The sequence below is a fragment of the Periplaneta americana genome, chromosome 12 (assembly GCF_040183065.1).
Source record: "Periplaneta americana isolate PAMFEO1 chromosome 12, P.americana_PAMFEO1_priV1, whole genome shotgun sequence".
Classification (NCBI taxonomy): domain Eukaryota; kingdom Metazoa; phylum Arthropoda; class Insecta; order Blattodea; family Blattidae; genus Periplaneta; species Periplaneta americana.
Window position 1 is genome coordinate 78,872,141 of NC_091128.1, and position 16,728 is coordinate 78,888,868.

The following is a 16,728-nucleotide window of genomic DNA, read 5'->3' on the forward strand; positions in this document are numbered from 1 at the left end:
CCTCCGAGATCACGTACAGTGGGTTTAACCAGATAACCTGATTTATTCAATTTATAAGTTATTGAGTTGATTATAGCTGGTGTCATTTCCATATCGAAATTGATATATACGAGCTGTTTCCAATTGGAGAACAAACCATGAACCATGACAACTTGCATGTATTTGTATTTCGTTATTCTTCACATCGTATTCGAAAGTTCATTTCACTTTCATCTCATCAAACATCAGAATAGTGATATGTTCCGTCTTACTCAGTCTCGTTCCTGCAACTTTCGAGAACTGGAACATTTCCCTTCAATTTAAATGATGATGCTCACTTTTGCAATGTTGAAATTCCACGTAGCGGTATTTTAAGCTGCCTTTTAAGAAATATATAACATCGTTTAAGGTAAAGGAGGCTAAAAGTACGCACTTAACATATTTTCACTTTTCCAGCTTTCCATACACAAAAAAATGAAATTCTTTTTATTGTTAAAGGAAGTATAATTATATTGAAAAAGTAATACATAGTTGTAAAGTATAACAAATTGATCACATTGTAATTAAACTAATTCAAATTAAAACTGTGTTATGCGTACTCTTGCCCAACCGTTGCAGATAAGAGTACGCATAGCGTTGGCTAAAAGTATGCACCCTAGGAACTCTTAATTTAAATACCGTATTACATTTAAAGAAACAGGGAAAAATTGAATGCATACTATAATTTACTGTAACAGAACTTGATGATATATCATTCTCTCTGCAACAGTCAACATAAGGACAACACAAAATGAGAACAGTTTCATTAAAATCATTAAAGTTTGACACAAAAAAAAAACATTTAGATCATACTGATATATAGCACTATAGTTTAATTGCAGTTAACAGTGGCCACATATGAATGCACCTGATCCTTCATAAGAAAAACACTCTTCATGCCACCATTCACTACACTCATTGGACTGAACCCAGTCATCATCACTGTATGCTTCACTACAGCCCAGGCAAGTATCGAGTTCGTCATCATCTGCATGCATGATGCCTGTCGAAGTTGATGGCTTACCCATGTAGGTCTAGAATTCTTGAAATTAAGTTTTCGCTTTACGGTTTTCTGTTGTTTTGTCATCAATTTGTCTTTCATCTTCATTTGTTTGGTGACTTGATCTTTATTCTTCTTTTCTTTCTCCAGGAGTGAATTTCTGTACCAGGCCTGCAGAACTGTAGCTCTTGACAGCGACTGCTTTCTTCCCCTTTCTTACCCCACCCACCTTTTCTGCCTGTGCAGTCATGGCGTTCTAGTTACGCTCGGCTGCATCAACATTCATTCTCGGGGCAGAAGTCGATCATCCCCAATAGAAGTGGAGTGAGGCTGACGTCATAGTTCCCCTACTTTGCGAGTTCTGCAGGCCTGTTCTGTACAGTGATCGTGTGGGGATTTCAGATTTCATGTTCTTTCTGTTTGATTTGATTTGATTTTATTTTATTTTGCGATTTTGGAACAGGCTGGATGTCACTAATCTTAATCTTATTGAATCTATTGGAGGAGATACCTGGGACTTTCTCATTTTGTTCCCCATCTACATCTCCTAAGTTCCCCTCATGTCTTCCTTGGCATGGACCTCTGCAGATATTTCTCTGTGAGTGACTTAGGTAGGTAGGAAATCCTCGTCTGAGAATGTATCAGGATTAAAGGGATAAGTTATATCCCTGTAGCAGAAAAGGCATGTTCAGCTTTTCCAGTTGTTGCAGTTCTACTGAATGCAGCCCTGAACAGACCACATATTTGCATTTGAGTATCAGAGATTGCAGAATGGGTGCATAACCATTTGTCAACTTCTTCAGCGTATATTTTCTTAAAAGGGGCAAAAATCACTCTGTCTAATAGTTGCACCATGCGGGTGGAGTGTGGTGGTAATGAAAGAAGAATGATGTGATTATTTCTACAAAACTCGACAGCAGAAAGGGAGCAATGTAAAGCATGGTTATCAAGGATGAGGAGAATTGGTTCATCTACAGATGGTTTTGCATGTTCGGAAAAGTGTTTCAACTAATCCTGGAATAGTTCTGAATTCATGTAGCCAGATTCAGAAACTAGAGCTGAAGTGATCACAGGAGCATTTTCAAAAAGTTCTAGCCACATGCATTTTCTGGGGAAAATTAATGCTGGCAATATAGGCCTATAGATGCCTGTTGGACTAACACAGCAAACTGCTGTGATTATCTGTCCTCTCTCTCCAGACTTTATTTTGCGGGCAGATTTCTTTCGTACCGTGGCAAATATCTTTGGTGATTTATTAGGCACAGTTGAGACTCCTGTCTCATCCATATTAAAAATGCGGTGGGGTTGAAATCCGTGTTTGTTGTACCAATCTTTCAAATTATCAAAAAATGTTTTTACCTTAATTCTGCTGAAGCCCCTGGCTCTCCCAAGACTACACTGTTCAGGAGTTCTAAGTGAGCGACCCCGTCTTTTGCAAAAGTTCATGACCCAATCCTTACCGGCTAACTTTTTCTCCGAATTGAATGGATGTTGCATTCAGAGTAGCGAATTCGAAGGCAATCCTCATAAGTTGTTTTCGGGCCAGGTGATAAAATCTTGAATGTGTTTTGCCAGTTCCTTTTCCATGAAGTTGTCAAAAAACTTTCTTGAATCTGCCCAAGGAATCAGCAGCCTTGCCCTAGAATTATAAGTGAACATTGTTATACTATAAATGAACTTTAAGCACACATTTCCACTTTCAACATTTCTGTTGTTTGAACATTTACTTACAGACTCCAGCCTTTCTCAGAGTGTGGCTTCATGAACACCTATTACTCTAGATACAGAATGCTGACTTTCACCATTTCTCAGCAATTCCCTTGCTTTATCTAGTTGTTCTTGTGAGAAGGGCTTCCGATCGATCTTCCTCTGGTACGGTATTTACCCATATTCAAAATCTGCAGAATTATAATGTAATATTTATTAGAGTGAGTTATTTTAAAATATTTTGTTCGTATTTCACTACACTAAAATAAAATAAAATATACCGTAAAGGGGGTGACTTTGAATGCTGAGGTGACTTTGAACAGTAATTTAGTGGCCTTCTAAACTAAATGCTGTAAGTTTACCCTATTGCGAAAAAACTTAACTAATTTATTGACAACTTAAACAGTTTTTTCGCAATTTGGTACAGCATTTAATTTAGAAAGGAGATAAATTACTGTTCAAAGTCACCTCAGCGTTCAAAGTCACCCCACTTTACGGTATATTTGAATTGGTTATTGTTGAAAGGAACTAAGTCCATTTTTTAAAGTTTTGAGATAATCGAAAAATACTGTTTTGTGGATAATCTATCGAAGATTACACCAACATACATTGTACCATAAAAAAATGTGAACAATATATGTTGGTTTAATCTTCGATAGATTATCCACATAACAGTTTTTTTTTCGATTATCTCAAAACTTTAAAAAGTGGACTTAGTTCCTTTCAACAATAACCGATTCATTTGTTTAGTTTTATTTACAATAATAATTTATTATTATTTATATTTATTATAAATATAGTAGGACTATACAGTAATTACATATAACATTATTTGTAATATATTATAACTATTAATTTATAAAGAGAGCAGAATCATCACTTAAATACAAAAACTTGATTTCGAAAAATAAAGTCTAAGAAAACGTAAGCGGCCAAGAGTACGCACTACAGTGAAAGTTGCATACCCTTGAGCGCCATCTCTTGTGCTTCACTCAATCTTTGCTAGATGGCAGAAGCATTGCCTTATCAAAATGGATCTACAACCATAACCTCGCACCATTGTAATGTATTATACAAGAAATATGGTTATCGTCCCATTAAATTGACGTTCAAACGTATACCACTTTATGTTATATAGTCAGAAAATTATAATCAGAGCACTAAAATATGTTTCTTACCTGTTAAACAACAGCAATTGCATGGATTTGCCTGCAAACGATACGACACTAGCGTCTCTGCGAACTCCTCTTTCCACACATTTACGTGCAATACCAACAGCTGAAAAAAATCCCTGCGTAACTTTAGCAGCCCGCATAATCTAGCCTCCTTTGCCTTACTAAGATAACGTAAAGTGAAAGCAAAATTCAGCTCTCCGAGTGTCCATCTCATTTGTCTTTTTCTTGCGAGGAGCAGTTGGGTTTGATTTTCCGTGAATAAATATGAAAAACCTTGGAATATTTCTCGGCTTTGTTATTCAATTCCTGCTTTTTCTTCTTCAGAAAAACAATTTCTTTTCTCATCTTCCTCATATTTTTTCGGTCTGATTCAACTCGCCTTTTTAGAAGTGACAACTTTTTCCTCAATCTCTCGTTCTCCTCCCTCACATTATTTTCGTGTTCTTTTCTTCCTTGCTCATTACCGAAGCTTCCTTTTTCTTCTAGTATTTCTGCTGCTAATTTCCTATTCAGCGTATTCCCAATCTAACCGGACCGGTGGACGACAATGACGTCACGCTGCAGCGAAATAGGTACAAAACTGCTGGAAGGTACGATGGCTGTCATGGCGCTGTACGAGTTGTTGTCTGTGCTACACTAGTAAGATTTTGCGAAATTTCCGTACTGTCATCTCGTTCAAAGAAAAGAGAGCATAAACAATTTATTTCTTGAACTGGTAGTAATAATTGGTCCGTTGACATGTTCGCTCATTACAAACAATACAGCAGAACACACCGCCATGACATAACAGTGCACGATGTCATTTATCTGCTATAGAAGAACCAATCAGATTCACTGAGCGTATTCCGAATCTCAGCGCTGAGCAATCTGATGGCACCACGGTGTTCCGAATTTCACCGATGGAGTCACTGATGCTCCACTGGTGTCGAACCGGTGCCATCAGCTTGCAGAGGTGGTGGCAGTCTCCATCAGCCGCCATCAGTGAATCTGATTGGTTCTTGTATAGGGCGGGAATTAGCAGACGAATGACATCGTGCACTGTTGTGTCACGGCGGTGTGTTTTGTTTGTAATGAGCACAACGTAAAAACAATGTGTTAATGGCTTATGAGCAAACATGTCAACGGACCAGTTATTACTACCGGTTCAAGAAATAAATTGTTTATGCTCTCTTTTCTTTGAACGAGTTGGCAGTACGAAAATTTCGCAAAATTTTGCTAGCGTAGCACAGGCAACAACTTGTACAGTCACCATGACAGCCATCAATCCTTCCAACAGTTTTGTTCCTATTTTGCTGCAGCGTGACGTCATTGTTGTCCACCAGTCCGGTGAGATTCGGAATACGCTGACTGATGGAGACTGCCACCACCCCTGCAAGCTGATGGCACCGGTGGAGCATCAGTGACATCATCGTTGAAATTCGGAACACCGCGATGTCATCAGATTGCTCAGCGCTGAGATTCGGAATACGCTCATTCTCTCGTGTTTGGAGTCTCGAATGGTAGAAGAGCTAGGTTTTTCATCAGACTGCAATTTATGGCGTTGCAGTTTCACTGAAGGTACTGCTGATTTCTTTAAATATCGTTTAGGTTCTGTCTTTAGCAACTCTGCCATCAAATGTCATTCATAATCCCGTGATTGACGTGTCTGGATTGAATTTATCGTCTCTCTTGCATTACTGCACCCACTGCACATAGTTTTTTTTAAAGATGGGACATGAGAGGAGCGTTGCGATCGGAAAAACAACTGAATGTCACATAGCGTGGTAGGCCTGTTGCTATGGTAGCAACGGTTGAGTTGCCAAACTTACTGTTCCCACGTGGCGAGTGCTTAATAGCTCTCTTGGCGACATTTACTGTGCACACAATATTAGCATTGGCACGTTTCGTCTTTGATTCTCTGTCGATTTTTGTATTGTTTTCTTACCTTCACGTCAATTGTCAATGAATGTCCTAACATCAGCCATCTTAACGACAATTGCTAGCTTCCATCAGCTGGCAGCGTGGTAGTCCATATTGGCAACATGGCACTGTAGTTCCAAGCTCGGCCGCTTAACTGTCATGTCCCATCTTTCAAAAATACAAGTATAGACCTCGTTTTACCTTGACTGTTACTACATACAGCGAACCACATACAGTTCCTGACATTTTCAAAATATATACCCCCCTGCCTGAAAAGAAAATTGCGATATGAAAGAAGACGAAAACTTCGACAAAGCAGATAATGAAGATGAAAAAAAAAAAAAAAAAAGACGACGAAACAATTTTTTGTAGAATTCAATGCAATGGATTGCACACACTGCGAATTCAATCACTTAGAATAGTAGGTAATAAAATTTACTGTATCTGACAAGATATTGCAGGGAAAATACGCTCTGAAACTTCTTCTTTAAACACAACACATACTTCACAATAGAATGATACAAACTAACGAGTTCACAGTAAAGGCTGGTTCACAATAAACCGGGAACGGAAACGATAAAGAGAACGAGAACGGAAATAATGTTAAAATAAATGTATTTAAATGTGATCATTCAGAATTAACTATTGTGAATGCTCACATTTAAATACATTTATTTTAACGTTATTTCCATTCTCGTTCTCGTTGTCGTTTCCGTTCCCGGTTTATTGTGAACCAGCCTTAAGACAACAGACTGAAGGGCCGAGAAGGCGAGAAGCTGAGGACTGCCTGTAATATCCCTCACCATGCGATGCAGAACCAGAACCGTGCATGCTGGAAGTTAGACAACTTGTATAAAAGCCTTGACCTAGGCCACCTATTGGACTTGACAACCATTGCGTTTATAGGGCACACAATGGGTCAAAGCGTGACTTACAAAGTGCAGGGACCCATTCTGGATCCAGTCCTTGTAAAAGCCAGGCCAAACCATCACCATAGTGCTTCTTTACAAAACAAATGAAATATTAGCCTACATAACGGTACAAAATATCATGCTCTTTCAGATGCATTTACATTAATGTTCTCGATGACGTAACTTTCGCAACAATAGTCGCAAAAATATTTTGTTTCCTTCAAAATTGTTGACGTATCTGCGTTACTTGTCCAAAATCATCTCATACAATTAAGTGCAATTATGCGGTACTTTTGAAGCACTTTTATAGGACTACATATATAACCCATTTATGTTTTCCATTAATACATATTATGCTCAATGTTGTTATAGACTATGTGTGATTATACAGTATTTCATTCCTAATACATATTTATGAAATGTTTGTGAGTCGTGTTATTAAGTTTATCGAGCAAATAATCCATATTTTTTATGTCGAGGAGTTGGCCTAATGCATAATATGTTATGTATTACAGAAATCATATGTACTGTATTTTATTTATATTGAGTACGGTACGGTACATTAAATATGAATTAAAGTTACAGTATGTATGTTTCCCCGTGATTGATGATACAACCAATTAATAGCTACGAGTTTAAAGGTTTGGACAACCTTTATATTCCTACGTGTTCAATAGCTGGGAAGGAGTGAAGGTTGGCAGTTTGTTTCGCTTGAGTGGAGACGCTGTTGCTTGGGTCTGCTGAGGTGCGATGTCGCTTACAAAAGCGAATGGACTCTACTTTAGAAGACCGTGTTAAATTAACTGTTTCTGTCTTTATACTCCCCTCATTTATTAATCACCCCATTTGTATGCTAATAATAAGGTTTTGTTAAATTAAAATTAAGTTTGATATTTCGTCAAGCTTAAAAGATTCCAGAACATGACTGTACTATATTGCAAGTGTGTCATCGCAGCAATTCTTCATCATCAATAATTACGAGTGTAAGAAGATCTGTGGAGCACTCTGGATGATCTCTGATAAAGTAAATTATCTATGCTTCTTGGCACTAGTGACATCTATGAACTACGCTCATAAAGTTTGGACAAATAACGGTAAAGTTAAGGGCCCTGCCATTGCACAAAAGAATTCTATCCACCTTATGAAGCAGCTGCAACAATATTTTCAATGTTGCTAATGGCTGTAAAAACATGACGTATGTGTACACACGCGTGCACGTGTGTGGCAATATCCCCAATCCAACTGAAATTGAATGTCCCAATTTTTGTTGTAACATGGATTATGTAGTTTTCATTATTAAGGTTCGGATAAAGTAGCTGTATCAGAATAGGCTGTATAGCTATATAGGATAGGATAGGACCTTGACTTCCTTCAGGCTAAGTAAAAACTATCCCCTTTCACTAGCTAAAATCTACCTGCTGGGAAGAGTGTGCCCCATCCTCTAGTAGTCTAGTTAAAACATGAGCGACAACTAATTATGTTTATAAACAAAACGCACCGACCAAGGATGCCTATCCTGATGCAGCTACTTTATCTGAACCTTACTCATTATTATTTGAGCCGTTCAGAGCAAAAGCGGTATAAGTCAAAAATGGGAAATGTGGGTTAAAGTAAAAATTCTGTAAAATACAGCACAAAGTAGCAATTAATATGGCCTTCTTGCTATCCACTGACTACTAATAATTTAAATAAATTGAATATTAATTGCTACTTTGCTCTATATTTTACAGAATGTTTACTTTAACCCTCATTACACATTTTTGACTTACACCACTTCTGCTCTGAACGGCTGATTTAATAGATGAATACCCATTAGTAGTACTTGTCTAGGCACCACCGACATCCCCTGTGTGCTCACCTATGTAGTCTAAATAGCCATTATGGACGATAGTAAACAAGTTTTATATGAGAACATACTTGAAATGTTTCTTTTCTTTTCTGTTTATTCAGAATTATATGAAAACATACCTGAAATGTTTATTTTCTTGCCTGTTTATTCAAAATTATATGAATTTGTACTTGAAATGTTTATTTTCTTGTCTGTTTATTCAGAATTACATGGAGACATACTTGAAATGTTTATTTTCTTGTCTCTTTATTCAGAATGACACGTAGATGTACCTACTTGAAATGTTTATTTTTTTGTCTGTTTATTCAGAATTATATGGAGACGTACTTGAAATGATTAATTTCTTGTCTGTTTATTCAGAATTACGAGTATATGAAGACATACTGTACTTGAAATGTTTATTTTCTTGTCTGTTTATTCAAAATTATATGAAGACCTACTTGAAATGTTTATTTTCTTGTCTGTTTATTCAGAATGAGATGAAGGGGTGAGAATGAAAGCATATTAAAGGTTTTAGAGTCCAGTGCTATTAGGTGCAGTATCATCATTTCTTCAGCGTCATTTGTTCAGTAAATTTTATCATATTTTACTAGAAGCTTCCCCATATGTCTAAGAAATGAACTGGAACAAAAAACTATTTTCGTAAAACGTGTGGCTTTGGATTATTTCATTCTCATCTCTTTATATTTAATAGTTACTTCATATCTTTAACGAATGCAATTTTATTTCGATAAATCCAATGAAATAATTTTGGCCAACTTTTAAGGCCAAATATTCGACTGTGCGTTGGTTGGTTAATATCTTCGTACAATTTTTTAGTCCCAGTAAATATTTTCTTTAAGTGAATAGTATCGATAATGTCATTAGATTAATAATTTTCTTAGCATGTACTTTAAGATCGAAATTAAAGGCGATTTATCATATTAAAGGATTCTTACCGTGTCCATGAAATCAAACATCTTCAACATACAGTAATACCAACATGATTTTACAGCCTGAAACACAAAAGTACAGAAATTATATTTTAAAATGCATTTGCTATCAAATTTGTTGATTTATTTATGAGAATAGACATAACCATATACTGAGGAGTGATTATGCAGTGATGACTTCAGGAGGTGGTCCTAAGGAAGGGTTTCCTGCTCAGCTCAAACACTCTCTAGTCCCTAGATGAAATATTATACTTTATTTTAAAGCTATTTATTATAAGTTTAACTTAAAAAATTGGAATTTATGATATATAGAAACCTTACTATTCAGTCATGTATGAATCTGTCTAAACATTAATGGCTCTCTGCTGTAGAAAAGAATGTCCCGTCGCTGTAATTTCCGGCAGCCAATCACGTTGCAGGTCGGCTACATTTAAACGTGTGCGTCTTGTGATTCGCTGATTCATTTCTTAAGGCTCGATAAATACTTAATATAATCGCCCGCCATTTTAGCTCTTTTGTTGGCGTTCGCAGAAAGCACACGAAGATGTTATTTGCCGCTCAATTATTTGCTGAATTACAATGCGTTTGATTTATTATCATAGGAGCTACGACATGATAATGTTTAACGGTGTGGCAAATAGATTCCTCGTATGGTAGCTCGGCACGTAAGAACAAAAATGGCGAAAATGGCGAACGATACTACCTACCTAGACTTTATAGAGCCTTCACGTAAGCAAAGAGGCGGAGTCACGCAGGAAATAACAGCGTCGGGACTTTAGTTTACGAACAGAATGACATCAAAAACTGTACATGTACATATTACTTGACTTAATTTCTCAACTCCAAAACCAACAATGAAATATCCAACTTAGGAAAGTTTTGTATATGCGTCGGAAGAGTTTGTGAGAATGTGCACAGGGGTGGGTTTTGGGGGTCACTTCATTTGGAAATATTTAAAATTGAAATTAAATTAATACAGTAACAATCAACTACCGGTATGTTATTGGTTTGTACCATAATTTCTTAGTGCCATTCCACACACATAGGCTTACACTTAGTACTTCTGAGTGGTGTTACCTCATGGCTCAAATGCAACACCAATTATCACTACTCAACAAATTTGAACTTTTTTCTTCACAACATTAATAAAATAGGCTAATCTTAACTAATTTTCATGCGCTGAACACGAAAATAACAGCAAAAAGTTCGTAACACGTCACATTTTTGTGTTATAGGTATTGACTTGATACATTAAAAAATCTGGATTTTGGCCTATTAAAAATTACTTTGTTCTCATTTTTTGCATGAAAATTTCCAAGGGAGCTTAGATATGATAAAACTGATACCTTAATAACTGACCAGCTATTAAGACTTATAAAAAACCACTCTTCGTGCAATAAAACAGAGAAAGATTAAAGAAATACAGTCAACTCTGGATATAGTGAACTCGGTTATAGTGAACATTCGGCTATAGTGAACCTAAATCGTTGGTCCCGACCTGCATACATTAAGAAGTAGGCCTACATTAATATTTCCTTTATAATGAACTTCACTTCGGTTACAGTGAACCTTGTATCCTGACAAATTCTTATTTGAAGTCAGACCTTCCTGTATAAAATTGAAAGAATATGTTGAGAACAACATTCCAAGTTCCTTACTCCCTTTGTCAAGGGTCAAAGGTAGGATTAGTGATCCCTAGACAATGAGCTGTCCTGTAAATCCAGGCAACGTGTGACGACCTTGCCTCACTCCACCGTCGAAGGGTTGACATTCTGTTCTCAGGCACTCTACCCTACTGTTATTTCCAATCCACCGTCAAAGGATTGTCTTTTTTTCTCAGAAACATTTCCATTATAACAGATAGCGTCGAAACAACAGAAAATGAAATTGCCTTTTTTTTTATTAAAAGGAGATGGACATTATGTCCAGAGCATAAATGAAGGTAAGATTTCGATGGCTTTCAAACTCCATCAACCCTCTCCCAGTTTCCGGGAAATTCCAAGGCTGAGTACACAATCACACCATAACAGCGTTTGTCATTTCTACCTGATCTAGTGTTCCAACAGGGAATGTACTGTATAAAAATGTCGAAGCATAAAGTGTTTTCTTTGGAAGATAAGGCGAATATTATAAGTAACATTGAACGTGGTCTTTCGCAAATGGACTTGGGTCGACAGCATGGTAAATCAACTGTGAGTAACAGTATACAGTGTAATCCATTCCACAAAAATGAAATATTTTATTTTCTTGTTCACAATTTCATTCATTTCTGTCATTTACACTTAGGGGAGAGACACTTCGGATATAGTGAACTTCAGATATAGTGAACGAATAAGCAAGTCCGCAGAGGTTCAGAGTTGACTGTACCTTAATTTTTTCCTTTATGAGAACTGGAATCTTCCCTTCTCAGCAATAATCGCCCACCATCACTGGATCCCATCTTCCTTGATACTGTTGCTCCATTGTAGCAATATCTTGGTGAAATCGCTCTCTCTGCTCATCACTTAAGCCCCCAAGTTCTCAGGAAAGAACTCCAAATGTGAATGTAAGAAGTGGATCTTCAGTGACATACTGTTGTCCATTTCTTGTAGTTTCTTAGTTATATCTCTATTAATTGGCGATAATTTTCTGCCTTGTGATTCCCTAAAAACTGTTTGACGACAGATGCAAAAGGTTTCTAAGCTGGTAATACCTTAAGGTTAAGTCTTTTCTAAAAAAATGCTGTCCTTTAAAAGCTTTCTAATTTGTGGACTGACAGATATGCCTTCTTTTAATTTAGCATCACTGATTTTAGAGAACAGAGTCTTTAAGTATTAAAAAGCTTTCCACTCTTATCTAGAGCTTTCACAAAATTTTTCATTAGTCCTAGTTTTATATGCAATGGAGGAAGTACTTTTTCACGTTGCACTAGTGGAGGATTTTAATATTATGCTCACCAGAAATATAACCTTGTCTGATAGACCAATTCTTCACCACATAGGCCTAATGTTGTGCTGTTGCTCGATTGTCCCACAAGCATAAAAAGCAACATAACTTAGTAAACCCTCCTTGTAATCCAAGCAACAAAGCTATTACTTTCAAATCCCGACAAATTGCCCAGCAATGTTCATTATACTTTACTGCATTCAATATTAGTGACATGTTTTCATAAATTTCTTTCATAGAGACTGAATGAGCCACTGGAATGGAAGGTTTTGTATTTCCACTGTGAAATGAAACTGCTTTTAAGCTTACATTAGTTTTGTTGAATCGATTAACAATCTTAATTCTTCTGGATTATATTCAATATTTAATTTATCCATCAGCCCGTTCACATTTTTGCAGGCACAAACAGAATTTTCCATTGCAAAATAACTAGTCAGCTTATCATTTCGTTTTCTGAACACTGAAATCTTGGTATCTTTTGCTTATAACTTCAATTCTTGTAATCTAGAACCTAATAGTTCTGCGTGTTGCTTAGTAAGACCTAAATCCCTAACTAGGTCATTAAGTTCTGCCTGTTGTATCAGATGTGGTGTTTTATGATGTTCGGGAATGTTGAAGGGTAGTCTGAGGATTCTGATAGTTCGTGTTCCTCTGGAATGACAGTCTTCCAGATGACTGGTAGGCTGTCGCCAAATAATTGAAACAGCAAAAGACATGTTATTTTTCCCCCCGCAACCACTCTGTTAATTTCATATAACACGTTACACAACACTCGTGTGGTGCCCAATTTTTGTCTTGTTCACCCACTTGACAGCCAAAATACAAGTTTAGTAATATGTCTTTTTTACATTGTCTGTAATTGATCGAATTTGTGATTTCAAAGTTAATTCCCCGCAAACAAAGCAGAAACTATTTGGAAAATTTTTACATGAACAACGATTGCGATCCATTTAACACTATTACAGAATAACATACCAGTACCGCACACAACACTTCCACAATCAGAACTAATAGATAAATTGTTCATTTCTTGCCTCACAATACAACAGCAACCGTATTTTCTTTCCTTTAGTCAGTTATAGCAGGATATGACCTACCCTCCTTGCAGCCACATGATAAGGGTAATAAAACAATAAACCACGCGAAGGGTAACACTCATTCAACCCACAAAAGTGAAAGTATGTTTCAAGTGTACCTTAAAAGAACAGAAATGATATATTTATTGTGTAAAAGATTTTTGTTAAAGAAAGGAATCTCTTTCAAATTGGGTAACTTTTAACACATTTTTATTTGATTTGCTAACTTCAAAATGTAACTTTCTGAAAAAAATGTGATATGTAGGGACTTTTTCAATGCCATATTCGCAATCAGGGCATGCAATTTACATAAAAATAGTTATTCTTGTCCATGTTATGAAAACCTTGTTGAGTAGCGTTATGAAGGCTCATTAACTTCACTGACTGCTTCGTGTGAATAGCTTCAATTACAGTATTTGCCAACTGAAGCTCGCAGCGTTTCTGGCAGTAAGGGTAGTCCACAAGCCACTAAAGGCTCGGTTTTGCTTTGTTTGTGAATGCATCCACTGAATGGCATATGAAAAGTTAATCAAAACGATAATGCTTACCGTTAATGCAACAGGATCATGTGAGTAGTCTATAGGCTCGCAAATCCATTTGTACTTCCAGATCCAGCCCATTTTGACTGCCTGTGTAGGAGACAATTAAAAAATTAAAGACATTACAACTTTATGAATGAGATCCTGTTACCTTATAAAGTCAGATGAGTATATTTTACTTTCTCATTGTTTTTCAATGATGTCTCTTTGTCAGTCTATCCATTGATTAGTAGGTGTAAAATCTTTTTCTCGAATTATTGATCGGACTTCGATCAAATTCGTTACCTGGGTCATTCTCGTGAAAGCATACATTTTACTATTACAGCCGCTTTTCTCCGCAAATAATAATTCTAAGCACTCAATACTTATCCTACTAAAATTAAAAAGTAAAACTAGATGAACATACATACACAGGTGAAATTGTAATATTGTCAAAGAACACGAAAAGCCACATCCGAGGAATGTCACAAACAAGGTGCGAATAAACGGGGGGGGGGATTTCACCCCCATTTGAAAGTTATCCCTCTCTCATAAATTCATATTAACAACCCTGCCAGGGATAACTTCTATCCCCCCTTCAAAAATATAATTGTTTTAATACGAGTAAAGTATAAACTAATCAAAGAAAATAATATTGATGTATTATCACCGGCAAACTGACAACAATCATAACTTAGGAATTCATCTTATCATAAGCCCGCTCATGGATATAATTATTATTATGATCAAGATGCAAGACAACCCTCAAATATATTAATACTAAAGGTTGTAAATCAAAACAGGAACTAAATTGTAAACCAAAACTGCATTATCTGAGATGTAAGCCTAAAAACTTGAAGTAAATAGGTGATATCAAAACAATGAGTTTCTCAACAGACGAATTACTTGCCACAAGAATTTCGGTCACGTCCGTGAACAATAATCTAATATTTTATATAAAAATCGCTAGAATGCAGACAAGTGACTATTCCATGCCTTGGTTATTACCGGACAGCGATACTGTATCGGAAGCATATTGCTTTCGTTAATGTTTAATATACTGGCGAGATGATTTCTATTGAAGTACTAGATTTTGATTTTGCTAAGATAATCCTGTCGCATGTGATTTCCTAAATATTAAATAAATAATTAATTTTACATATTTAATACCATGTATTGTGGGTCCCTATCACCACAGTATGGCGCATCCTCAGGTTACGGAGAGAGGAGAAGGTCTCCACCAGATATGGAGGATAGCTGCAAATATATTGAATAAGCAGTCGTGGACAGCCGATAAGGGGTGGTCCTCCAGCTTGGGGGTTGGGCGAAGGGCTAACAACCCATCACCGTAAAAAACAGCGTGTTACGAATCCCTACAATAAGCCTTGGAATGGGAGAATAAGGTTCCTAGGAAAATATTTGGGGTTAAGAGGGATGAAGTTACAGGAGAATGGAGAAAGTTACACAACGTAGAACTTCACGCATTTTATTCTTCATCTGACATAATTAGGAACATTAAATCCAGATGTTTGAGATGGGCAGGGCATGTAGCATATATGGGCGAATCCAGAAATGCATATAGAGTGTTAGTTGGGAGGCCGGAGGGAAAGACCTTTGGGGAGGCCGAGACGTAGATGGGAGGATAATATTAAAATGGATTTGAGGGAGATGGGATATGATGATAGAGAGTGGATTAATCTTGCACAGGATAGGGACCGATGGCGGGCTTATGTGAGGGCGGCAATGAACCTTCGGGTTCCTTAAAAGCCATTTGTAAGTAAGTAAGTACATATTTAATAAGTAGGTTAAGCGGATTTAGACATTGCATGAAAAGAAAAACTTTATGATCTTAAAATTACTGTATTCACGGAATGTTTTAAGTAAATTCGTCATGTCTGTGGACATTCATGTCCATTGACATATCATGTCCAAGGATGTGACAGTTAATCAACGGACGTGACTAAAAGCTAATTGTAATCAAGTTGACATTCTTTAAAATTATGGAATATTATGGAAATAGATTTAAAAACAAATATAGAGGTTAAATATAAACATCTGTATTCTAGCGCCACCCAAATGAGCAAAACACATGTTTGAGAGCAGTTCAGACTTACTATTATTAAAACTAATCGTTTAGTATTGCTATTATTATAGGTAACTAATTATTTATTATTAGTGTTATAACTATGGCAAAAACAAAATTTACAGATATTAATGGGTAGGCCTACATAATGAAAACATACTACTTACAGGAAGCATCATCTTCACTTTCAGAACTTGCAGTTTTATTTACCAATTTTCTAACTAGATTATTTTTCACTTTCTCAAGTTTTCTTCTGCAGTATGCAGGACTAAAAATTTTCTTCTTTGCAATTGGTGATTCATCAATACATGAAAGGGATTTATTTAAATATTCAGTAGACAAATTAGAATCAATGAATACATTATCTGCCGAAGTTCCTGCCTCACAATCTTCACCTGTTTCCATTAGTTGTTTTCCCTTTCTTTTGCTGTGTTCTACAGTTGCCACAGTTCTTCATGTCAGGTTTAAATGCAACTGTTTACTAGAAGCATCCAGTTTTGAATTGACCTTACATTTTTAAAAGTTTTACGATTATCTTTCTAAAAGGGATTAAAACAGTAAGTTATATATTTAAATACATTTTACTCCTTTGTTTTGTCCAAGCCATTGCTTATGATAGAAATTAGTAACAACAG

The 16,728-nt window shown here is 36.4% G+C and overlaps 1 protein-coding gene across 1 annotated transcript in view; it reads right to left on the reverse strand.

The window, feature by feature from the left end:
* LOC138710590 (very long chain fatty acid elongase 7-like) overlaps positions 1-16,728 on the reverse strand; it is a 113,328-nt gene that overhangs the window by 41,335 nt on the left and 55,265 nt on the right. The window contains exons 4-5 of the mRNA XM_069841584.1: positions 14,041-14,121; positions 9,498-9,554 (exon numbers count right to left, since the gene is read on the reverse strand). Coding sequence (XP_069697685.1) covers positions 9,498-9,554; positions 14,041-14,121 — 138 coding nt within the window. The remainder of the gene's footprint in view (positions 1-9,497; positions 9,555-14,040; positions 14,122-16,728) is intronic.